Genomic DNA, 27,762 nt, shown 5'->3' with positions numbered 1-27,762 from the left:
CAACAGGTTATGACACTTGCATTCGAATTTTTCCTAAATAACACATAAAACTTAGTCACTATCCAAATGCAAAATTTTCTTGAACTTTTTCAGTGCAAGAAAAAGTCCAAAGATGAGGCTGAATGAACAATACTTTTCCTTGCTGTTTATATAAATTGAAAGGTTTATATTAGTGCATACCTGCCAACTATACCTGCAGATAAATGAACCACTAGGTGGCAGTGATCACAGTGTGCTGAAGTGGGATTTACTCAAAGAGGTAACTACCATTAGGGGTAAAGGGAAGGGTTATTGCTTCCGTAAAGGCGACTACGATGGACTGAGACAGTATTTAAATTCTATACAGTGGGACCAACTGATGATGTTACCAACAGCAAATTCAAAATGGGAAGCATTCAAAGAACTTATCTTGGAAGCTACTAGGCTTTGCATACCAACTAAGAAATATTGTTCAAGGTTTAGGCCAAAATGGATGTCAGATGAACTAATGAGGCATATGGCAGAGAAGAAACATGCATGGGATACATACAAATTAACACATGACACAGAAGCCTATGATAGATACAAGTTGATATGCAACCAAGTTACAAAGGAGGTTAGGCAGGTGAAGGCAGATTACGAGAAATCCTTGGCAAGGGATGCAAAGAAAAACAGCAAAGAGTTCTTTACTTATGTAAACTCTAGAAGGAAGGGGATGAATCAGATTGGTCCACTTGATATTGATGGGGCAACTGTTGATGATCCTGCTCAGGTAGCTAACAAACTAAATGAATATTTTGCATCGACATTCACACATGAGGAGTTATTCAGCGAGGGGAATACCAGAGGTGTATTCAACTCTAGCAGTAAGCTACAGAATCTTGAAATAATGGGGAGTAAAGTGGAGGAGAAACTGTTGAAGATAAACACAAGAAAGGCACCCGGGGTGGATGGGATCTATCCAGTTATATTAAAGGAGGCAGCAAAGGAAGTAAGCAAACCCTTAGCCATAATTATGAGAGCTTCCTTGGACTCAGGGGAGGTACCCATAGACTGGAAATGTGCAAATGTGACCCCAATTCACAAAGGAGGATCAAAGGCTGACACAAGTAATTATAGACCTGTGAGCTTAACTTCTGTTCTAGGAAAATTAATGGAGGCACTGGTTAAAGAAGCACTGCAGGATCATTTAGACAAGACTTCAGTTATAGCTCGGACACAGCATGGCTTTGTTAATGGGAAGTCTTGCCTGACCAATTTGATTGGATACTATGATGCAGTCACAGAAGAACTGGATGCAGGGAATAGTTTTGATATTATATACTTGGATCTTAGAAAGGCTTTTGATACTGTTGCACATGGAAGACTGCTACACAAATTGGAGCAGTGTGACATTGGAGGCAAATTGCTGCTATGGATAAAGGGGTGGTTGAGGGGGAGAAGACAGAGAGTGGTAATCAATGGACACTGCTCATCGTGGACTAATGTTATTAGTGGAGTCCCTCAGGGCTCAGTGTTGGGTCCATTATTGTTTTCTGTATTTATAAATGATATTGATGATGGTATATCAAGCTTAATGTCCAAGTTTGCAGACGATCCAAAGGTTGGCAGGGTTGTCAAGGACACTACTGACACTATGCTGCTGCAACAGGATCTGGAAAGGTTGAGCAGATGGGCTGAGAGGTGGCAAATGAAGTTTAACATTGACAAATGTAAAGTACTACACATGGGAAACAGCAACCCCAGAGCAACGTATCAACTCTGTGGTACTACACTGACAGTGGTAGAGAATGAAAGGGACTTGGGGATGGTTGTGCAGGCAGATATGAAGTTCTCTGAGCAGTGCAGACGGGCTGCAAGAGTAGCTCATGGAGTATTGTCAATGATATACAGGAATTTTTCCAGCAGGGATAAGGAGGTGATTATTCCCTTGTATAAGGCAATGGTCAGGCCACACCTAGAGTACTGTATACAGGTCTGGAGGCCTCATTTCAAGAAGGATGTAGAGCTGCTGGAACGAGTACAGAGAAGGGCAACAAGATTAGTGAATGGAACAAAGGGGTGCTCTTACGAAGAAAGGCTGAAGTTTTGCAAATTACAGTGTCTGGAGACTAGGCACCAGCGAGGTGATCTGATAGAGGTGTATAAACCTTGAATGGTTTGAGCATGCTCAATGCTGATGGGATTCTTCCTCTAGCTCAGAATAATCACCTGAGAGGGCATAAATTCAAATTGAGGAAAGACAGATGTAGGATAGACGTGCGGAAATTTGCCTTTAGCCAGCGGGTGGTTGGTTGGTGGAACAGACTTCCATCCCTTGTAGTGGAGGTTGATAGCCTAAATAAGTTTAAGGCTCAGCTGGACAGGTATTTTGAACGAACAGAGGGGTGAAGTGGTTTTTTTTTTTTTTTTTTTGGCTGATGCTGCATAAGCTTGCTTTCTTGCATCAAACGCCTCTGCTAATGCTGATGCTAACTTTCAGGAATCGAAAAATAGAAGACTTTTAATAGAGATTTGGCTATAGCAGAAACACACAAACTGTATTCCAGCACAGTCTGAAAAGTGTTCTCAGATTTTTCTTGGTATGGTAACTTTCCTGTCACAAAATAACTAATTAATGCATTTCAATCTGCTATAACAGATAGATTACACATGTTGTTACAAAATATAATCAACTTTATTTTGTTTGTTTATTTTTATTCTGTTCAATTATAATGTACTGAATATTCAAAAATCTTTACATTCCATGACCTGGTTGAAGTTCTATATAGTGCACCATGCCAACTTACATAAATTGCATGCCACAGTGCAGTTACACAACAAACTCATAGTAACCTAATCTTTTTTCACAAACAAATTATCTTAAAAACCCTAAACTAACCTAACCTTTTTAAAAACAAACACAACTATAATACCCAATGTAGAACAAACTACCCAACAACAATGAAGGTGCATTAAACGACCAAGTCATTAAGCATTGAAATTATAAAATATTAAAAGGTAAATCTTTATAAAAATCAAATATGTAAACACACTTGTCAAAACATATATACAAAGTCCCGATGCATTTTTCACCTAATGTTGTAAATAAACACTTATATTGCATGGTTGCTATATTTAAGCTAAACATGAACAGGGCAACCTAATCAGCTTTTAAGTGCAGAATGTTTAAATCAGACTTTTAATTGGAATTATATTTGAAAAAGACTAATTAAAAAAATAATAATAAATAAAATATCTATATATTTGTAAAATAACAAACTTGAAATCAGAAGCAAACTAAACATCAGAAACTGAAAGGCACACCTGAATATTGGGAAACTTCCAGTTTACTAATGCAAGCCATTAAATAATGATGCTGCAATACAAAAGCCTTCTGAAATGCCCTTGTGCATTCACTATATTTTTAAATAATTAAAGATACTCAGCTTACAGGGCTAATTGAAATAACAGCATGTTGCTAAAACTGCCAATAGCATGATGGCACCAAGGAGTATTGAAATTTTTTGGTCTATCATCAAAGGCAGCTTTCACGTTTTTTTTATTTTTTTTATATCCCTCCACCCCAAGATTAGATTTCCTTTGCTTACACAGGTAAGCAAAGGAAATCTAATCTTGGGGTGGAAGGATAATAGCACATAAAATGGTAAAATAACTTTCATGTGTTGGGATAATCCCCACCTCCAAGATTATGCTTTTAGAATAAGCTTTCAAGGGGGGGGGATTTCTCCAATTTATCCCTCTCCCTCGAATCTGCTCTTGCCTGCCTTAGAAAGAACAAAGCAATCTTGAAATTAATCAACTTTTATTCAACAGAGTCACCTCTAGGACCCACATACTTGATGCAACATTCCTCATATTCTGTAGACCCCCTTACACAAAACCCACTGTCTGGTCCTGACAGTGAATCAGATGAATAATAACATTATTTGTCCCAAATTGTTGCCCTTTGGCAATGAATGAGGCTGAATCACTGAAATAAGGAATGCAGAATTGGAATTTGGGGAGTACAATGTGTACAGAAAGGATAGGAGGGGTAATGCTGTTAGTTAAGATGCAACACACAAAATCTAAGGAAGTACATCCAGTTGACATTGGTGGACAGCGCAATGTTGAGTCGGTTTGATGTGACATAAGCAGTGGGAAATCAAAAATGAGAGTAGGAGTGTGTTATAGGTTTAACGACTCTGATGAGTACAATGAACAACTTTATAAAGAAATGAAGTGGACCAGTAAATCAGATTGTCTTAAAATAGGGGATTTTAGCTTCCCAGATAAAGACTAGAACTTGTGGGTTGGTCACTCACACACTAGCAAGGGTTTTGTGAATTTATTGGATGATTGTTTTCTACAGCAGCATGTGCGAGAGGCAACCAGAGGGAGCAATACTCCTGATCTGGTTATCAGCAGTGATTCTTCATGCATTAAGAATCTGCAGACAAAGGGACCACTAGGTGGTAGTGATCACAGAGTGCTAATGTGGGATTTATTTAAAGATGTAACTACCATCAGAGGTAAACGATAGGGTTTTTGCTTTCATAAAGGTGACTAAGTGATCTCAGGCAGTTTTTAAATTCTATACAATGGGACCAACTGATGATGTTAAAGACAACAAATTCTAAATGGGAAGCATTCAAGGAAGTAATCTTGGAAGCTACTAGGTTTTTTATCCCAACTAAAAAATACTATTCAAGGTTTAGGCCTCAATGGAGGGCAGATGAACTAATGAGACTTGCGACAGAGAAGAAAAATCCATGGAATTATAATGTGATACAGAAGACTATGGTAGATACAAGATAGTCTGTAATCAAGTCACATGGAGGTTGGGCAAGCAAAGGTAGATTATGAGAAATCTTTAGCAAAGGTGCAATGCAAAGAAAACAGCAAAGACTTCTTTATTTATATAACCTACAGAAGAAAGGGGATGAATCAGATTAGTCCACTTTGACAAGCTTTAGTGCGTCGTCTTGGTCAGTGCGGCTGTTCAGTGATACAGCTCCCGCTTTCATCAACAAAAATATTTATACTAGTTAAAGTACACCTACTGTTTACCATCAATGGGACACTCAAGAAGAGAGGAAAAAGAAGATATAACTAGGAGCCACTGAATGTCACCAGGTAACTGTTTATTAGCATTTTGAATAATCAGCACCAATATAACAATGCTAATGTATACCATATACTTTTAGACGGAACGTAGAAGGCCAAAGGCACCTAATTCGGTGGCGCTATTACTCCTGTAATTTGTGACTAGTTAGAATGGCATACAACTCCTGTTAATCCCACTGACCTCAATCCCTAGGGGGCACTTCTCCCTCTCATTCATTAAAAAGTAACGTGCCTCAAGCCCTGAGCAAGTGTTCATATAGCTCTGACAACCGGTAGTCAATGTATCTTCCTCCAACCACTTATGCTAAACAAGAACAAAACTTATACAAATCTGTTTGAAGCCTCCCCCACCTCCCCCCAATACTAAGCTTACCTCTGCCTGGAGCAATCCCTTTAAAACCATCTACATCAACGCTTAATCGAAATGTTCCTGCCTAGGAAGCATGCTCATAGGAGTGAAATAGCAACTAACTGAACATGCTTCCCTCACCTGCATAATTTACTATAACCTACTAAAATCTTATGTCAGTCTCTGCCAAAATGAAGAATTCAGAGTCCTGCAGCAAGTGCCCCAGAGCAATTAAAAACAATATCAAATGTATTAACTGCAAAGCATGTTTTTGCTTAAGATGTGCCGGAATTTCACACAAAACATTCAAGAATAAGAGAAAATGCATGGCAGTGTGCTCCTTGCCTCACATCCAACACGAACAGTTCTAAGAACCTGGGGGGGGGGTTTGCATAATAGCAAACACCGTCACTGAAACCTCCGACAAAAGCATATCGGACCCACAAATAGTATATCAAATGGATAATGATAGCTACGAGGCTATTTAACAAAAAATAAACTCAGTTTATGCAGAACAGATTACAATAAAAAATGAGATGAGAGACAACATGATGGATCTTCAAAAACAGCTGTCATCCTTGCAGAACAAACTAGAGCTCATACTCACTAATCAAGGCTTGCTATTGCATCATCAGTTACAAAGCATAAAATCACAAGTGCTGCTAGATGCGATAAAAAGGAGATAGCAGTTCAGCTAAACCCAATACATGTGCTTCAAGCTCCAACACTCAACCAGGCATCAGACCGGCTCACCTATATCGCAAATCAACCCAACACCAAACCCTCAATGTCAAGAAGTGTCTGTGTCTGGCGAGACAGACACCATTACGAACCTTAGAGCAAACAAATTGTGGGCCCCAGAAAGGATGACAGCTGTTTTTGAAGATCCATCATGTTGTCTCTCATCTCATTTTTTATTGTAATCTGTTCCGCATAAACTGAGTTTATTTTTTGAAAATAGCCTCGTAGCTATCATTATACCCTCACACAAACAGAAGACCGCAACAATATGGAATCCCATGGAAACACATTGCAAACTAGCCAGACCAGCTTGATTTTCAAAGGAAGCAACCAGCCAGCATCCCATACATTATTCTTCTCTGCCACAAATCTCATCAGTTCATCGGACATCCATTTATGTCTAAGCTTTGGACAGTATCTCTTAATAAAAAAAAAAAAATCCTAGTACCTTCTATGATTATGTCACTGAATGCTTCCCATTTAGAATTTGCTGTTGGTAATGTTATGTTGGTAATGTTAAAACATTGAAAAAGATATCCCTTAAGTTAATACATGAAAAAATAAAAATAAGAAAGATAAAAGGGCTGAGTAAAATACAACAGTCCTGAATATCTCTACATTAAAATGTGCATCAACATTTGTGTACATGATATTAAAGAATGTGTGGCCTACCATTCTAAATTAAGTAATTCAACCTTAAAAATTTGTGTCCCACAATATTTTACTTTTATATCAATATCACTTTTCTAAAGATATCATATGAGAGTCAAGGCTGCAGTGTTGCTCATTTAGAAAAATGAAACTTGAGACACTGTAGCCTTGATTATCAAGTCATATTATTAGAGGGTGCTGAGAGGTGAGGTGCCAGATTTTACAGAGGAATAACTAGGGATCGAGCAATTTTAGAATGGTAAATTTATAGGAAAAAAGCACTAACAACTGAACTTATTTACGTCTGTAAACATTAAGATTGAATAAAAGGTAGTGCTAGTGATTAAAAATGTAAATAATACTTCAGTTTTTAAATGTAAAGAAATAACAATAAACAAAGCCATAGTAAATATTGTCAAGTAATGTAATATTAATTTTAAATGCATGCCTAGTACAGAGAGAATATGAATGAATGTCTCTCTTATAAAAAGATACTTTTGCAATTGAGGATAAAATAAAATTATTCCACTTAAGGAGTAATTATAATGAGGTTTAAATAATGGAGAAATTCAAGCAATCAATTTCTTACACATAATAATAAAAATTGCAACGTTAGATTTTTTACCTGCCATTATAATGTCATGCAGCTGATGAACTGTATGACTAGTTATAATGGTGGCAGAAACCTTGGTAGTGTGGAATTAAATCTTGTGTTTGTGCACATCAGTAAGTCACAGTTTATGGTATAAATTAGCCATAGTGAAGTATACATTTTTTTTTTCAGCGATATCCATACTAGATATTTGCTACCTCTGTTCATTCCCAGTTATTCTAGAGTGATCTTAAACTGGTCGACAGTTCATGCAAACACTGTATGACCAGCCACATACTGTAATTTTCATGAACATTTTGTGAATGTGTTCATTAATACAAGTGCTGTATTAATGAACACATTAATAATATAAAATATGATTATTTTATTTTATTTTATTTATTTATTTGTAGTATGTGCTGGATTTTAAAGAATTCCAGCTTGTAAAGTGCCAGATTTCACAGTTTCCTATCATAATATCAGGACATGCTTTTACTGATATTATGATGAAGCATCTTCGTCCTCTTAATAAAAACAATATAGCCACATTTAACTAAATGCGAACATCATTTACAGATTGTTCCTGAAATAGGAACAATCTGTAAATGATTGTTCATGATTGATTTAAAATTTTTTAAATTATTTTATACAGCGAATTTAGTTCAAAAGATTACCTCTTGCTTGAGAAATGTCTGTAAATTGAGCTTGCAGGTTCTTTTGAAAATTTTTTTATAACAATCTGCTTTAATGGTTACAACTTTACAGTATTGTAGAAGATAGGAAAGCGGTGTTAATTCTGTGAAAAAAAAATAATATAGGTAACAAATTTCAAAAAAGAAACATATAAATGGAAATGTAAAATACAGTAATTCTGTAATTAAAGCAATTAAATTCATTAATATCAGAGGCACTTTATTAAATTTTGCTAGAACTGCAAGATAGAAAAAAAAAAAAAAAAAAAAAACAATTCAGATTAAAACAAATTATAGGCTTTCTTTCAGCTGCTCTGTACCCATATCACTTTGTGCATTTTCTTTCTTTCTTAATTTAAAACTTTTATAAAAAGATTTTAAATACACTTTTTTAAAAAGGATTAAGAATCAATTTAAAAACGTTTTGAATTAATCCTTTTCTGTTCATTAGTGGTGATGGGGTAGAACACAACACACTTAGGCTAGCCTTAAGTGGGGAGAATTGGATTCCCTGCTATAAATTATTTCAAGTTTTTCAGCCTGCACAATCAGCCAATAAACACTTCTAAAGACAATACATGATGAAGCTCATATGAGCTGATGTGCTATGACTAAAGTAGTCAATGTACCACAGCCAACTGCAAGTTCTAAGTGATTTTCTTGATCAAATGTTTCTTAGCAATGTATACTGAGCTTCCAGCACACCAAACAGACTTTTTGTTTTGATATTAAGACATTACATTTGAGCAGTACTTTCAATTCAACTTAACTTTCAGTAAGTAAAAGCTCAGAAAGGAAAATCACCTTTCTTTCCCCTCCCCATTTTTAATTGGTCACTACTAACTCCACTAATCTTGAATCACCACTTGGTCACCAAGTAGCACACTTCCTGCCTTCAGCTAGTGGGACAAAAAACCTAAGAGCTAAGGACCACACATCCAACTCCAGGTCAAAAGGTATGGTCTTCAAAAGGTTTCTACTTCTTCAGCACATCAGCTCACAATGACTTGAATGACAACTGTCACTCCAAAAGAATATCAATGGATAAGTATCAAAAGGAATTTCCATAATTCCTTAAAAATCCATTCTTTATTAAATCTACAGATAAACTCTCCCCTTTCTTAACCACAAATGGTTAAAAGGCTGTGATCACAGGGTTTTCCCATAAAAACCACTAGCCACAAACACTCAGAATCATTACACAAGCTCACAACCTTTGCTGGACTACCTATTAAAATTTTTCCCCATTCTACACTGAATAATCTACGAGCAGCATTGTACCTGAATGGAATTTCATGAATTAGTCAGAAGAAATAATTCAGCAACTACAGAACCATATATCACCTCGCAGAGCGCCTAGTTTCCAGATGCTTCAATCTACAGAAGGTGCTTCCATAGCCAGGTGGGCAGGAGCAGCAGTGCATAGCACATGCTTCTTGATATTAGACCGGGGTTCGAGCCCGTGACCATCAAAAATATGGAGGATGCTGAAAAGTCAGGGAATGACCACCACATATCCCCGGAGAAATATGCCCTTAGTTGCTAATGCTCCTAAAAACCAAAAAAAAAATAACAAAAAATCTACAGAACTGAAACTCTTCTTGGTAAGAGCACCTCGTTCCCCTCACCAATATCATTGCCCTTCTCTCACCTGTTTCAGCAGCTGTACATCCTTTCTAAAATGAGGCCTCCAAAACCTGCATGCATTACTAAAGATGGGACCTGACCATTGCCTTATACAATAGAATAATTACCACCTTATCCCTGCTAGCAAAATTCCTGTATATCACTGACAAAATCCCATGAGCTGTCCTGGCAGAGAACTTCATCTCTGACTTCACAATTATCCCCAGGTCTTTTTCAGTTTCAATTCCCTGATTGTAGTACCACACAGTTGTACATTACCTGAGGTTAGTGCTACCCATACACAGTACCTTGCATTTGTCAATGTTAAGCTTCAACTGCCATTTCTCAGCACATCTGCCTAATTTTTTTTTATAACTTGTTACACTGTCACACCTTGACACTACCAGCCTTTGTATTATCTGAAAACTTAGACATTAAGCTTGATATTTTTGAATATTTTGTGAGTCATTAAGCTTGATATTTTTGAATATTTTGTGAGTTTATGATTCCATATCATGCAATGCTCACTTCATTAAACAGCATCCAAATCACAAAACTAGACTCTTGTTCATAATAATGGAGGAACTACTGACAGAGCTACTATCACTAGGGACAGGCTGCTGAAGTCAATAATTGCAATTGCTGCAGATGATAGGGATGCAATCCCTGTCACCAAAACATGCACCAAACAGACATGTGAGGTACCCATTGAGCACCATCCAAAATCCATGGAGCTCCTTTTGCTATGTGACGATAGGCTTGCAGTCTTCCTGGCAGCACAATAGAATGTACCACTTTCCCCCAATCCTTATCCACAAATGTGTGACAATTTGGCATCGTCTGTTAGGAAAGTTTTCGTGGTATATGGTATAATGGTCTTGCTTCAAGTGAACTTCCTCCAGCAAGACCACACATAAAAAGCATATCTGCAAATTAAACCACTGCTTCAATTCATAGCAGTGATTTCATTTTTCATCAATATTGAAAAGTGAAGTCACTGCTGTGAATTTAAACAATGCTGGCACTAAATGAACCCCAGAAAATGATTAACATTATACACGAAGCAGATGTGTTAGAATTATTGTACGTTAGAGGGGAGGAAAGGCAGAATGAAAGCATAGGCTTCTCTTTCATTTTGCAATTGCATTCTTTTGAACAAAGCAGTATCAGTATTTTATTTACTAATGTTTTAGCACATTTATACCTCCATGTCCTTCATTCTGTCATGTACATGACAATTTTGAAATAAGGCATTTTAGGACAGTGTGTGCTTGTGTTTTGCTATCTCACATAACTTTCCCATAACCTGTTTATAGCTTGATCAAAACCAAATTTACAGTTCTTTCCACTCTCTCAATAATAAGTTTTTCACTTTGCATACTCTTCAGCTTCTCTCCCAAAATTCCCTTTTACTACTGTCATCTAATATAGCCCTATTAGCTCTTGTACACATAAACCTAAAACAACTTAAAACAGCAACAACTACTGTCATCTGTCCCACCTTGTGACACACAGACATTACTGTTGCCTTTTATACAATACTATCTCTAATATTTTTATCTACCACTATACCCAGTCCATTTCTAAAACTACTCCAGCTTACACAAAGAATTCTTATCTTTTGCCAATATCTCTGGCATTTCGTTTTGTTTTCTAGAAGTTTTGGTTTGTTTGGTTTTTTTTTTTTTTTTTTAGGAGAATTAGCAACTAAGGCCATATTGCTCCGGGGATATGCGGTGGTCGTTCCCTGACCTTTCCGCATCCTCCGTATTTGGTGGTCACGGGCTCGAACCCCCAGTCTAATCAAGAAGCGTGTGCTACGCACTGCTGCTCCTGGCTACGGAGGCGTCTGTTTTCTAGAAGTAAAATTATATTTATCTTCCCCTGTAATTAAGATAACAGTCAACTCAGTTATTTCAAATCAATAAACCAATGTTATAGTGCATCATCCATGGAGAATGTGCTAGCATTATCTACAATGCACTATAACATTGGTTTATTGCATTCTTTTGAACAAAGCAGTATCAGTATTTTATTTACTAATGTTTTAGCACATTTATATAGTTAGCAGCCCCCAAGATGCCAAGCTTTTAACATCCAAGCCTGGGATTAATGGGAAAATTTGGTATATTTATTAATGCAATGATTAAATTAAGATTAAAAACATTTATTAACACTTCAATAATACCTGTTTAATTATTATTAGTTAATATTAATTTTAATATGTATGTTATATTTAGTTTAGTTAAAGTATTATGAGATGAATTACACTAAATTGGCATGCAATAAAATTAGGAATTCTGTGTTCATAATGTACAAATGCAGTTTTGCAATGATATAACTTACACTTAGTAAATAACATAAATTAAATTTATAAAAGATTTAAAATAGTTTTATTAATTGAAAACTAACTATCCATTTAATATAAATGTAGACATACACTGCTGAGCTTGTGTTCGAAACACAGTGAACAATATCCACAAATTATGTATACTTACTTTTTAATCTCTTCATATCACAAGGAAGTTCAAAACGGCATGCCTGTCGAGTTGTAAATCTCTCAGAGATTGGTAAAGTATCTTCTCTTTGCATTTTCTTTGAATACAGAAATATAAAATTAACCACATAACAAGCTTTAAACATGTTATTTTTTAAATATTCTCCATTTATACTGCAAATATTCTTCAAACAGGCTTAACATCGTAAAAAATGCTCTATTAGTCATTCTATAGTGAACTTGTCAGTTCTAAAATATTACTAAGAAAAATGCAAGATACATTAACATTTTTTCAATGCTCTAATTTATAAAAAAATTAGTAAAGTCAGAAAACATGATGCTACTACATACTACATTAACTTTGGTTCCCACTATGTTGCCAATTGCATCCAGAGGCTTTACTGTTGTCCATGTTTCATCCATTAATTTTACAAATCAGTTTTGTTTTTGCTGTTCACATTTTAGCAACAAAGTTTCATTTTGACAAAGAATGGTCTACTGTAAGAAATGGAGGAGGTTAGACCTGTTATCAAATATTTTATGAAAAAGAACTAGACTCTGACTGATATTCACAAAGACTTGGTGGATTCACTAGATGACTCTGCTCCATCATATAAAGGGTGGTACTGTGTAAGTTAAATTTGTGACAGGTTGAATGAAGATGAACATGCAGGAAGAGCTACAAACTGCTACCACTCCAGAAGTCTCAACAAAGTCCATGATACTGTCCTGCAGGACTACTGTGTCACTATTCAACATGTTGATGACATCAGTGAGTTGTCATATGGTACAGTACAGGCTACATTGAGTGATACTCTGGGCCTGAAACAATGTGCAGCCAGATGATTGCCCCAGTTGCTGACACACAACCAAAGTGCATACAAGTCTTGAAAAGTCAGTGTCTTCTCCCCATGTACTGTGCCAACCCCGAAGACTTTTGTGACAGATGCATAACAATGGATTAAACAATGCTCCATCACTTTGATCTTGAGCACAGCAACAAAGCATGGAGTGAAACGGAGTGGATGATTCTGTGATGGATGCAGTGGGTGCCTGATTGGATAGCCAACCACAAGAATTTTTTTTTTTGCCAGGAATTAAAGCGTTGGAACATCATTTTGGGAAAAGTATGCTAGTGTTGACTAGGTTTAAAAATAAAAATACTTTCATTGCTGCTGTAATCCTATTAATTCTACCTGAAGGGTAGAGCAACTTGATCACCCCTCACATGCATTTTTCTGATGATATCAGTCAAAGTAACACTTTCACACACTTAAAGAGCTCTTGTGTGAGGATTCAGAAAAGAAAGAGCCTTCTGATGGTGGAAAGATGTACCAATGACAGTGACATTTTAAATTAACAGGAGGCTAAAATGGAAAGTAAAATTTCTGGAGAAAATACTTCTATAAGCAACTACATGGGGCGTGTCAGAGTCACAATATACATAAAAAAGACAGACCCTCACATTTGCACACTAATGCTGGAATGTAGTTAATAAATTTGATGAATGAGGTACTGGTTAATTCAACATACAAAGACACATATATCAAGATATATCAGAACCACGATGCCATTATGATATACTGGATGCATAATTGAGTATGGTAAATAAGAATGTGTATACAGGAGATAAGGGGAAGGGGTAATGTTTTTAATTACCAAGCATACAGATTCAAGAGAAGCATATTCCAATAGATAACTATACTGAATCAGTATGATATGACAAATATTGGGAAAACAAAGATAAGAGTAAGAATATGTTACAGACATGATGACTATAACGAGTATAATGAACATCTTTACAGACAAAACAGAATGGGCAAGCAAATCAGAATGTCTTATTATGGGAGATTTTAATTTTCCAGAGAATGGGTAGAACTTGTGAACTGGTCACTCACTTAGTGGTCGCAAATTTCTAGAACTGCTGGATGATTGCTTCTTACAACAGCATATTAGAAATGCCTCATTAAAAAGGCCTCCGGAATCAGGAACTCGATAATTCATTTCTAATGTCACTAAACACTGATTCAAAGCCCTGTCGGCAACCAATGCTCCTTTGGCTGAAATACCATGCCGTTTCCCAAGCATGTTTGGCTACAGCTGAGCTCCCATAATCTGCCGTCCTGATGGCTCTATCATGTTCACCCAGGCAATCGTGTAATCTACGCTTTTTTTCACACAAATAACACTCCCCATACTCTAGCTAGGGGTTTCTGGAACTGGAAGTGGCTAGAGAGCTTATGAATATGTTCATCTGGACGATATAGCATTAATAGGGATAAGGGTTGCCACATTCATCTGCTTTACAAGTCCCTCATTTTAGGGAGGGATCAGTGGTTTAGAATGGTTCGTTCCCAAGCCATTTCTGGTTCCAGTATATGGGAAGTTAGCAATGCTCGTGTGCCGTAGTGGCATCACAAACCTGCTGAGATGGAATTAGGTATATATATATATATATATATATATATATATATTGTTGGATAGCCTGTAACCATTTCAGCTGATGAAGGCTGTTGCTGCCAAAAGCTCTTGTATAGTAGTTTTAAGTGATTTTAATCTTTTCAGTGATTTTATTATCGTAATATACATTTTTATTTTAATTACAGTTTTTGAATATACTTTTTATATTTTTATAGTATATTTTATTTTATTTTATTGTAAATAAAGTTATATATGCAGTCTTGAATCAGTGTTTAGTGGCATTAGAAATGAATTATTAGAAATGCCACACGGGAATGAAATATTCTTGACCTAGTTATCATTAAGGATCCATCAGATATTATAAATCTTCAAATAAAGGAACCACTGGCAAGAAGTAATCACAGTGATATATTAAAAGAAGTAGTAACTACTGTCAAGGAAAAGGTTTTTGTTTGCACTAAGAGAGACTACAATTGTCTTAGATATCATGTCTTTTCCATGGGATCAAATGGTTTTAACAAATACTAAATAGAGAAACATTTAAGGAAGTTATTCTGGAAGCTACTAAGGTTTTAAAAACTACAGAATAGGCAATGTTCAAGGTCTGTGAGGAGAGTTAAAAAAAAAGATTTCTATCCACCCAGAAGTAGTCATGATAGAAGGTTGAAACAAACCATGTATTACACTTTTTAAACATAATCACCAGACAAAATAACACATTTTTTCCACCTCTCAATACGCGTGGTTTGAAGAACAGTCCTCTGACTGTTCTTAAAACCATGACTCAGGCAGCAGAAATCACCTCATCATTGGCAGAAAAGTGTTTTTCACAAAGAAAGGACATTAGAGCAGGAAAGAGAAAGAAATCCAAGGGTACAAGGTCAGGAGAATAAGTGGGATGCAGCATATTTCAAACCCACATAGCACCCAAAGAGTTGCTCTGTATTGCTAAAACTCACTGCTGCTTTGAAGAAAGAATAGCATACTATACACTAATGCTTTTTTACCAAAAATTGGTAGAAACCATTCTACAATGCAATCACACAAATCATTAAAGCCAAAGGTACTATGGCAGAACATCCCCCAACATGTAAATATTAACTTAAAAATAAACTTCTGGAATGCTGTGAAGATCAATGGGTATAGAATCCCATCCTATCAATGGGTCTGGGGAACTTCCCAGGGAAGGGGGAATATTTTTTAATAATGATATCAAATGCACAAATTAAAGGCTATTTTCACATATTGTGCATTAAAAAAAAAACAGATATTTTTCTTTCAACTACACCTACTACAATGCACACCAGTGAATAAGTGAACTAACCAGTATCAAAGCCTATGCATCCTGTGCCAGCTGTGTGATTTAGGCTCGTAACTCTCTGTGTTCTATTGTATATGGCTGATGCCTGCATATGACATTGCAATAACACAGAAGCTAACAAATTAAGAGCTTCCTGATGATCGCATGAGATACTCATTGTGAATGTGCATATAATTTATACTTGGAAATTATTTTATTGTGGAATCGCTGCAATGTCATTGCACTCCAAATAAAGTGCAAGTCAACTGTATGCATCATTTATGTATTAGTAATAATAAATCATTTTATCTTATAATAAGAAAGCAATATTTTTTATTTTTACAAGTTTATAACTTCTGCATTCTGGCAGGAAGAAAGCCCTACTGCTACTAATAAATAAATTACATAACTTACTCGTTCAAGAACCTCAACAAAGACTACTAAATCAGCTTTTGTAATAGTTGATCGTATTTCTGGCTCAAACGGTATCTCTGTAGCACCAGGCTGTAAAAGAAATTAAGTAAAACTCAAGAGTTAAATTCTAAAAACAAAGGTTACCTATACACTTTCTCAGAATGTACTTAAAAAAAAAAAAAAAAAACTTTGTACAATATAAATTTTAAATCAATCTAAAACACAGCTTTACATTACAGAAACAAATAAAAGTGCTGATACAGTAATTATCATTTCATACTGGGTAATATATGAATACAGCAAAATATAACAAGTAGGCCCTAATAACTTTTGATTACTGAATATTAAGAGTCAGTCTGCTAGTTGACAACCCTCTATTTTCATTTATATCCTATTAAATCTGATATTTGTTAATAAGGTTATAATAATTATTGCTATAACAGATGTATTTGTTCAAAAAGTTCTTTAGTTTTAATTCTAAATAAATATTTATTTATTTATGGATCTTATTTTATTTAAAAAAGTTTGTTGTTAGTACTACTTTTCCAGATTTGTGACCAGGTTTGATAACAGGCCTTGCAAATTACAGGCTTGTTATCCATATAGGGAACTTGAAAGTGTTGTGAGATTGTGGTAAGAGGTTATTTAGTGGAAAGGCCAGCAGTCTCATTTACCAGAATTCCAGAATGTCCCGGTATCCAACAAAATGTTACTGATTGATTGGACTCATTGCAGGAGAGTACTATTTGTGATAGTTTTCAGTGTGGGATGACATGAAGAGAAAGTCTCCCTTACGACAAAGACTGCACTGAGAGAGTCAGTATAGATTAGGGCAGGTGAAATGGAATGTTCAACAATCTGGTCAAGTGCTAACTTTATGGCATACAGCTCGGCAGTGAAGATACTGCATGTAGCTGATAATGAAGAGGAAATTGCTGCTGCACCTACCACGTTGTCAGTTTTCGATCCATCAGTGTATACTGCAGGCACTATATTTGAGATTAGAATGGGCTGCATGCAACTGTCTGATATTGGAAGAAGATAAAACATCCTTTTCCCCATCACAGAAAGTGTAACCAGGGTGGTACAGGAAGAGTTGTGTCTTGAGAAATGTCACTTAGATCAACATTCCAAGTATGGAGAAGTTCTTTAAGTCTGAGTGATGCAGGCCAGTTTTCATGTGGCTTACTCTCATAAAAGGAATCCCACACAAATATTCCCAACTAAGATGGGATGGGAAACTTCAAATCTTAGCAGCACAGCAAGACAGCAATGTTTTTCTGTGAAGTTGTAATGGCAGATCATGTGCTTCAAGGTAAAGGCTTCGGACTTGCACTGTGATGGATGATGTTTAGCCATTCTAATGTGCTTATCCTAGCAGAGTCGTATACTGGAGAACCTTAATCTAGGGCATGAATGAATTAGAAACGAATTAGAAACTTGTAGATGTATAGTAAGGTACACCAATCAGCTCCCCATGACACAGACAAGACTGATCAAAGTATATTCAAATGCTTTAGACAAATGATTCTTAAATGAGTGATGTGAGCTCGGAAGTTTAGCTTGGTGACTAATATCAGTCCAAGAAGTCTAACAGTATTAACAAGCGGGATTGGAATTTTGTTTATTTCTATTTCAGGATCAGGATGGAAAGCCCATAGCTTGCAGAAGTGAGTGGCAGTGCATTTCTTTTCTGATAGTCAATAACTGTTCCATGAAGTCCAGGGTTCTATTTTGGTTATGGCTATTGGATCTGCTGGTGTTCATACTTTGAGACTGACAGGAAATGGTAAGGTCATCTGCATACATGTAAGTTTCAATGGTTTTTGGGATGTCCTGTGTCACGTTGCTAACTTGAATTGCGAATATTGTTGAACTAAGTATTGAACCCTGTGATACACATTCCTCCTGAATGTTAGATGTAGAGAGTATGTTTTTATATTGGACGTGAAAAGAATGCAGGTGCAATAAATTTTGAATTATTTCAGGCAACTGTCCTCTTAATCCTAGAGGCTAAAGATCCATTATAATTATAATACCATGACGCCAAATAGTGCCCCAAATGCTTTTTCAAGATCTAAGTTAACCATGTTAGATGTTGTTATATGACAAAGGCATTGCAGATATGAGATTCTGCTTTGATGAGCATGTCTAGGGATGATCTGTTTTCCAAAAGTCATACTGATGATTTGGCAGGAGATTCTTTGACTCCAGGAACCAAGTGAACCTTGTATGAAACATCCTTTTCAAAATTTTACCCAAACAGCTCATGAGATATATTGGCCTATAACTTTGAACCAGGGAAGGACCTTTGCCTGGTTTTGGTATGGTGATAATGAAAGAATGGTGCCAGGAAGAAGTATAGGCATTTTCAGAGAAGATACAATTATAGAAAATCAACAGAGTAATAAGTCCTCTTCAAGTAAATGCTTCAGCATAATGTAATGAACACCATCCTGGCCTGCAGCACTTTGGAAGATTTAATGATTCTTTAAGTTCTATTAATGTAAAGGTTGTGTGGGAAGGAGCAGTGCATGAAGAAGTTGATTTTATACTGTTCTGCATCTGCTTTGATGTTGTGGAAGTAGGATGCACAGGAGGCAGAAGCAGACATTGTGAAAAATGATTCTGCTAGTGCATGAGCAACTTCTTCAGGTAGACACATCTTCCTTTTCCAGAAGGCAGCAGAAAAAATTTGCCATTTAGGGCCTGTATCCTTCTCCAGATGAGCCATGTGTCAGTGTCTTTTGTGATGGTCAAGGTAAAAGCAATCTACAAATCACGTTTTGCTTTCCATCTAATTTGTCTTGCTTTAGCTTCAAGTCTTTTATAAACAATTAAGTTACTAGTGGTAGGATACTTGTGGAAATGAATCCAAGCATGGTTCCCCCCCCCCACTGTTTGGCATTAAAGCAATCTGTATTCCACCAGTGATTTTGGTGAGTGCGATATGTCATGGATTTTGGAATGGAAGCATTAGCCGCAGTCAGAATCTGACTGGTTATGTAAATAGTTACATCATCAATAGATTTTTGTTGAACATAAAGTGTCTATCTAAAAGCATTTGGGCAGAATAGCCATCTCAAGTTTGCCTTATTAAACTTCCAATTGGATCGTTGATAAGCATTTGGAGTTACCAAGATTTGTATTCAGCAAATAATTGGAAAGTGATTGCTGTTAAAGGGTTCAGTTAATACTGAACATGTCATGATTGGAAAGATGAAGGGTGAACAAATTGACAAGTCAATTGCAGAAGTAGATCCTGTAGGTAGGTGGATGCAGGTAGGAGATCCAGAGTTTAATAAATTAAGATTATTATTATTCATAAAATTATTCAATCAATTTGCCTCTTATGTCCATTGTAGTGGACCCCCACAATGGATGGTGTCCATTAAAGTTGCCAAAAAGACAAATTGGAGTTGAGTAATGAGGTTGTCGAGTTCTGAATGGGGAAGTGGTAGAGATGGTGAAATATAAATGGAAACAAGGGTAACTGAAGTACCAACTGTAATACGAGCTGCCTCAGCTTCTAGGGTGGTTCTTGGTTGGATTGGCCTGGATGATGTTAGAATTAACAATTCTAACATCATCCAGGAAAGATGAAGGGTGAACAAATTGACAAGTCAATTGCAGAAGTAGATCCTGTACGTAGGTAGGTCACTTTCCAATTATTTGCTGAATACAAATCTTGGTAACTCCAAATGCTTATCAACAATCCAATTGGAAGTTTAATAAGGCAAACTTGAGATGGCTATTCTGCCCAAATGCTTTCAGATAGACACTTTATGTTCAATTAACAATAGCTACTCCTCCACAAGCAGGAGACATGACTCTTAGCATTAGCAAGAAAGCAAGCTTATGCAACATCAGCCAAAAAAAAAACTTCCACTTCACCCCTCCGTTCGTTCGAAGTACCTTCTCATCTGTACAACATATAATTTGAGAATTTTGGCAAAACTTGGAGTGAAAAGAATGTTTTAGGCATAGGATTGAACACAGGATTATATACCTACAGAACTGTATTGAGCAAGTAAATCCCTTAAGTTATCAGAATGACTGCTTAGTCCTCTGCAGTTCCACTGTATGATGTTATGATTTATTTAGGTTTAGATGAGGATGATTCATCTGACTGCTTTTTGTATGGAGGGCATTTTTTCCATTCTTTTTTTGGGAAGATGGGGAATCCAGTACCCATAGTATCATTCGTATGAAGTTCTAGTATGGGTTCTTCATAATCTGAGTTTACATCTACTTTCCTACTGCTGGTTGGCAATTCAGTTTTCTTACTTCTTTAGCAGTTTCCAATTTTCCACTGTCATGCGAGACCACTGGAGTATCATTTGGGATACTAATTGGAGTGTTAGTTGCTTCGCTGGTTTTAGTTAAGGACTGATGTAGCCCGGTGGTCAGGAGCGAGAGTGCATAGCACGCATTCCTTGAGTGGACCGGGGTTCAAGCCCGTGACTAAATACGATAAATATTTGTATTGATGATTTATTGTAAACTCTACTGACTTGGTTGTCATGCCGGAGTATAAACAGAAAAAAAATTTTTTGTTTTTAGGAGTATCTTTTCCAAAAGCTGATAAGGTTGCTTTAATCCAGTTCGCTAGAGAGGTGTTGGGTGGTATTGACATATCTGTTTGAATTGCAGCTGAAAGATAGCTTCGGTGGTGAGACGCATAGGATAGACTGGCCATAGTCAACATAATTTGTCTGCGTGCCTCAGGACATGTGACTTTACGTTCAATTTTGTATTTTTGAATTTTATTTCCGGTTTTCCACATATCACATGATTTATAAAAGGCAGGGTGGCTTCCTTTAATAGGAGTTGAAACTGGGCAATCTGCTTGTGTATGATCCTTTGAACCACATATAAGACAGATGGCATGACCTCTGAACATCTGCTGAGAGTGCCATATTTCTGGCATTTAAAAAAAAAAAACGAAGAAGATTCAGGATGTACAGCTGAATTCGGCAGTTTAAGTAGCCAGCTTTTACTGTGGATGGCAAATCAGGAGTGCTAAGAGTTAAAATAATGGATCGAGTAGGAATGAGATTTCCTTCTTTTTTAATCATTATTCATTTCACACTGATTACTAAGTTTGTGAACTAAATCCTCCTCAGACACTGCAAGTAGGTTTGGAGGTGGTTGTTTCAACTAACTAAAAACAAGGGAGTGGTATCTAAACAATAATTATAAATTAATTTATTCTAGAAGTCAGACATGGTATAAGAAATGCACAGAATGTGCTTTTAGAAATTGTTTGCAAGAAAGGTTAATTGGCTGAGAAGAATTGTCCAGAAAATCATGTGCGCAAATTTAAGATGGAGAGTTGTGCAATGAATGTGCACAGCCTAATCAAAGGATAAAAAAAAAGAAGAGTTTTTAATATGTCAAAAAGAGCAGTAGAAACTAATGACAAATAAAGGGTAGTAATGGTTAGAGATTTAAATAACATGACAGAAAATGATTACATCTATAGAGATATCTTAAGAAAATTTAGAGAGAGAGAGGCAAACCTAACTAACTTCTGTAAAAGATGTGCAATTTTAACTTCAAACAGTGTTTCAGTTTATAGAGCCACAACTTTATGTTAAGGGAGCATAACAGAAACAAGAGATGCATAAATGACTATATCATGCAGTTTCACCATTGCCTTACAAAGAAGTGATTATCCCATTGTACAAGGCAATGATGAGGCTGCACCTTGAATAGGTCTGGAAATCACATTTTAGGAAGAATGTTAATATGAACCCCAGGGGTTCACATCTGGTGAGTATGGGCTTGGCACACCCAGAATCCTGAGCTGGATATCATCATTCTTCTCTTTCTTAGCGAATCCCTTCTACTTCTGACACGCGCGCACACTCTCTCTCTCTCTCTCTCTCTCTCTCTCTCTCTCTCAGAGTAACTCGGGAAATTTTTTTTGGCTGGTGCAGCATAAGCTTCAGGCTTCCTTGCACCACATAGCTAATAATAATAATAATAATAATAATAATGATGATGATGGAATGGATGTAAAGAGAAGCAATAAAAGTTTAGTCACAAACACAATAGTACTCATACAAAGAAAGACTATGTATATATATAGGTGCTTCCGTAGCCAGGTGGGCAGGAGCAGCAGTGCGTAGCACACGCTTCTTGATAAGACTGGGATTCGAGCCCGTGACCACCAAATACAGAGGATGCGGAAAGGTCAGGGAATGCCCGCCGCATATTCCCGGAGCAATATGGCCTTAGTTGCTAATGCTCCTAAAAACCAAATAACAAACAAACAAATTATGTATATAATGGGGTCAAATGTGACAAAGACAGTAACTAAGGGTTATTATTATGGAATTTTAAAATTTTTTTTTATTAGAATTTAAAGTTTTAGCAAATCAAACTAAGATCTAATTCAAAGAATTTTTCTTTGAGGTTAACTTTTACATAGTAAATAACAATAATAAGTACACACTTAGCTGATGTCTTTGCAATATCACCATCACAAAAGATCACTTCGGTTACAAGAACTTGTCAATTTTGTTTATGGGTGAAACACACACATATGCTATGGTTTACTTAATCTTGTTACCTGGTGGTTTGATGGAAAAGAGCCTAAGAGATTATCTTTTATAGTCTTGACCCCAGGGTTTACTTGTGCCCCGAGGATATCATTATTGCAGGTACTGGCTTAATGGGTAATGCTGATATGCATTCAAGGACATGTGATAAAATTAAATAAATAGTAATAAAAACTGTTAAAAATAAAATAGAATAAGCCAAAATTAAATAAATGAACTAAATTATATAATTGTTGGAAAACTTTACCAGTTAAGATCTGTTTATAGGGTGGTTGGTTATTTGTTATTTATTTGTTTTTTATGAGCATTAGCAACTAAGGCCATATTGCTCGGGAGATATGCGGTAGTGATTCCTGACCTTTCCGCATCCTCCGTATTTGGTGGGCACGGGCTCAAACCCCGGTCTAATCAAGAAGCGCGTGCTATGCACTGCTGCTCCTGCCCACCTGGCTGCGGAGGCGCCGGGGGTGGTTGGTAAGAAATGATCTAGGTCATTGTCTATTTCTTAGTTAGGGGAGGGAGTTATTTGGTTATGGCACACCCAGAGTGCTAACTTTTTTTTAAATTTTGGTTAGGAGTCTACTCTTAAAGATGTGTATGTGGCTGTTTTCGATCTGAATTCCTCTGTTATGGGTAATATTATCCTTGGCTCCTATTAAAAAGGCTTCTTTGTAGAGTCAATGGTTATGGTATTTGTCTGCAGCCAGTACTGATGTTTCAAAAAATGCCAATTTGTGGTCCTCTGTCCATGTATAGAAAGCTGGGTCTGAATTTGTTGCTGTGCTTTTTTTCAATGTCCTTCTTGTATTCTTTTACTCTGTCTATGAGTTTTCTTTTGCTTTGTCCTATGTAGAATTTAGGGCAATCTCTACATTGTAACTGCTATTTAGAGTTTTCAGTGGTGAGGGTTTTGGAGAAGGGAGAGGTTGAGATGGGGGTTTTTAATGGGGGATGTTGTGATTTTGGTATACCCAATAAAAATTATGTTTTATTAGCTGTTTGAGCTATTTCTTCACTGATACATGATGCACAGGGGGTGGTGATGAATTGTTTATCCTCTTCAAGAATACTGTTGGGTGCATTGTTGGAGAATTTTTCTATTGTGTTTTTTATTGTTTTCAACATAAGTTATTTGGAAGATTTCATCCTTGAGAGCCTGGCCTTTGCAGAGGCAGCAGGCCCTCAGGATGCAGCTGTTCAAGGATACTTATTTTTGTGTTTAAGGGATGTTGAATTAGAAACAGGATACAACCAGTGTCAGTAAGTTTTCTATAAATTTATGTTGAGTGGTGTTGTTGGTTCTGCTTAGAAGTAGGCCAAGAAATGGTAGTTTTTTTTTTTATTTTCTTTTAATTCGATTTTGAATGACATATACAGGGTGTTTCAAAAATGATGGTCAATAATTTAAAGGTGAAAAGTACAAACTAACATAAGCAAAAAAAAAAAAGTCCCAGTGAACATCAGGCTGCAAATGACCCGTTTTTGAGATAATGCACATTTTCCGTTAAGATCCGCCTCTGACTATGGGAGCACTAGTTTAATAAAAAGCTGTGAATCCTTTGCTAAAGGTTTTATTAAACATAAGATAATACATTTTTAATTTTTGGTTTCAACACCAGAGGATTTTACAGATGTACATGTTACAGGATGTTCTTTCTAACACCCTTTCCTCAACATCAGGTGTTATGCTTCTGGGCCTACCTGCTTGTACTCCATGTAAGAAGCGCCCATGTTCTCTAAGGCATTGATGTACCCTGATGAATGTGTGCCTGTTGGGCTGCCTTCGGTGGGGAAATGCTTCTTGGTACAAACGTGCAGCCTTGAGTGCACTGCCATTGGCTTTACCATACATGAAGTGCATGTCTGCATACTCTTCGTTACTGTAACCTCTTTCCATGTTGACTATCCTTTGACAAGTAACAGTATACCTGCTATGTCTCAGAGCATTGAGAGATGGGAAAGGGAGAGAATGAGCATAACATAACCTAAACAAACAAGTCAGTGGTGGATCCCAACTAGAAATGTGCAATATCTCAAAAACGATTCACTTAAGGACCAATGTTTACTAGACTTTTTTTTGCATATTGTAGTCTGTACAGTTCACCTTTAAATTAATGACCATCAATTTTGAAACACCCTGTATATATATGCTGTGTGGATGCAAGCTATTGATGACCCCATTATGTACATATTTCCAATTCAGAAATAAAAATAATACCAATGTAGGTTTTGAATGCTTTACATCTTCAAACAACAAAGTTTACCTCTGCATAATGCCACTCAAGCAATACCTTAAAGAAAGACTAGTTCTGAAAATTGCAGTGTCTGAAAACTAGGCATTTGTGATGAGATTGGAAGTGATTATGGTTTTAAATTGGTTGAATACATCAAATGCTGATGGCATATTTACTCTTTCTAGGGCGATACACACAATGGAACCTAAATTTAAATATAAAATGATGATTGTGGCCAGAGAGTTCTATTTAGTGTGGTGAATATGCAAGTAGTTTTAATAAAACTACTTGCATATTCACCACTTGCACTGATGCTGCATAAGCTTGCTTTATTATGTTATTTTACCACTCCTAATACTACCTGATAAGGTATTAAAAATTATTTCAATATATTATATTAACCATTATTAATTTTGATATATTTATCAATGAAAGTTAAAGATTTTTGATTGACTTTATAAAGAGAATGAAGTAAAAAAGTTTGAATTAATTTATTAATTGTTGTTAGAACAAAAAAGTCTTAACAATCACACTCGATCAGGTTAATCTTAGTTGACCTGTGGTGGTGGTGGGAGAGGACTGCCTGATCTTTCTGATTTTAATTGCATAACCTTGATTGAAAAATTGAAAGCCCCTCTAGGATTGGGCTAACATTTTTAAAAAATGTCATGCTCCAACACTGGTAATGATAAGCAGCCTAATTATATTCTGCAATTGATTTATTTTGGATAAAGTTCTTAAGATTACAATATGATTACCTTTGAAGCCTCTCCATTTTCTTTTACTTCTAGGCTCTCAGTCTCGGTGCTTCCACCACTCAAAGAAGCCACATCTTTAGAACCATCCTGTGCCAGAGATGTATCAGGAACAGGAGAAGACTGAGATGAAGTTAGGGATGAGACCTGAATGCTCCTGAAAATGTAAAATAGTTTTAATAAACCAAAAACTAAGCACCTATGAATTGGTTAACAATGTTTTAATATAAAGCAACTATGATTTATAATTTGTTCTTCCAAAATTTAAGCATAAATATAGTTAAAAGCTGTCCTATGCATTGTTCAAAAATGTACTAAGAAAGTGTTTCTCAAATTTCTGTCCTTTACATCTCCTAATTTAAATGTATAACTTTCTTGCAATCCCCTTGCTGAATCTATATGTACACTAGTCTCCAAAATTGTGAAATAAAAATAATAAAAATAGCTATAAAAATATAGCTATTTTTATGGCAAGTAGGAGGAAGTTTTTCAAGAAAAACCACAAGAAGGTATATGCTATTTTGAAATTCACTTTATTCTGTACTGTATACAATAAATATGAAATTCATAAACAAACAATTATAATGTTAAAGTGTAACTTAAATCTATAACTTGAAGTGCCTGTGCAGTAGCATCACAGTTATATTTTGTTGGATACCCTTTACTCTTGATCAATGCCTGGCATCTTCAAGGCATGGAATCTACCAATTTCTCCAGTTCTTTTGTGATTACATGGAATCATGATTGAATAATACATACTGTTAGTTCTCATTTATTGCTCGGTTGAGAATCAAGCAAGCACAAACTGTTTTACACTTTATTTTCGAAACCCTACTTTCATTTGTGTTGATTTTTGTGTGGGGGGCAAGCACTATGAAATCATATCTGGACCTGAAATTTTCTCAAGGTCTAAAAAAACATAAGCTGATAATTGGGCCTTGATCTCAATTTTCATTCTAGGGCAATACATGAAATATACTTACCCATACATGAATACATTTCTGTGATTGGGGATGGGGAAGCTATGATTGAGCTTAAAAGCTTTCGAGGGACCAACAAAACATACACTGAAGATGCGATACCAACTGAACTTTTTCTTATTAAGTGATATTTAAACATCTGATAACATACTTCCTCTAAAGTTTGGTAATGTACATTACATTTCATGTGCATTCCATTTTTTCTTAAAATTAATTGAATTTTTTTTTTTTTCTTTTTCTGTGATTAACTATTTTTTTTTTTTTTTTATGTGAACCCCAAACACAAGAGGTATTAGAACCTATAGTACTTAGTACCGTGCTTGGGTTGGAGATTGATAAGATGAAAGAAGATATTTGTTGACATTGGACTTGAACTTCTGTAGATTGTAATTTTCAGGAAATACGTATAAAGGAAGGTTGTCCCAGAAAACGGCAGTTGAATGAATAAATGAGGAAGATGAAAAGTTGGTTCTGTGGGTTTGAAGTTGGACAGTAAATGGATGTTGACTGGTGGCGGCATGTGTTCGGACTGTTTTGAAAGAGTGAGCAGGAATTATAGAAGCCAATTCAGAAGAACAGTGCCCATGGAAGTATCTGTAGAAGAGGCATGCAGCAGAAACAGTATGTCTATGAGAAAGCGAGTGGAGAGACCCTGTTAGAGATGAATCATTAATTAACCTAACTGCTCTCTTCTGAATGGAATCAAGAAGCCTGAGAGAGGTTTTGGGGGCACCACCCCAGTTGTGGGAACAATATTCCATGGCAGGGCGGATTTGCGATTTATACAGAGTGAGCAGCTGTTTGGAAGAAAAGTAACGCCAAGAGCGAAAGAGAAAACCAAGTTTTTTAGATGTGG

General features: G+C 36.2%; 1 protein-coding gene across 2 annotated transcripts in view; it reads right to left on the bottom strand.

The window, feature by feature from the left end:
• LOC150086029 (uncharacterized) overlaps positions 1–27,762 on the bottom strand; it is a 125,228-nt gene that overhangs the window by 17,625 nt on the left and 79,841 nt on the right. For both annotated transcript variants that reach the window (XM_090373663.1, XM_090373664.1), the window contains 4 exons: positions 25,930–26,083; positions 16,372–16,461; positions 12,238–12,334; positions 8,096–8,217 (listed from right to left, as the gene is read on the bottom strand). In XM_090373663.1, coding sequence (XP_090229789.1) covers positions 8,096–8,217; positions 12,238–12,334; positions 16,372–16,461; positions 25,930–26,083 — 463 coding nt within the window. The remainder of the gene's footprint in view (positions 1–8,095; positions 8,218–12,237; positions 12,335–16,371; positions 16,462–25,929; positions 26,084–27,762) is intronic.

This window comes from Mastigoproctus giganteus, chromosome 5 (genome assembly GCF_048544385.1).
Source record: "Mastigoproctus giganteus isolate SK-2022 chromosome 5, ASM4854438v1, whole genome shotgun sequence".
Classification (NCBI taxonomy): Eukaryota; Metazoa; Arthropoda; class Arachnida; order Uropygi; family Thelyphonidae; genus Mastigoproctus; species Mastigoproctus giganteus.
This window is presented reverse-complemented; position numbering and strand designations above follow the sequence as displayed.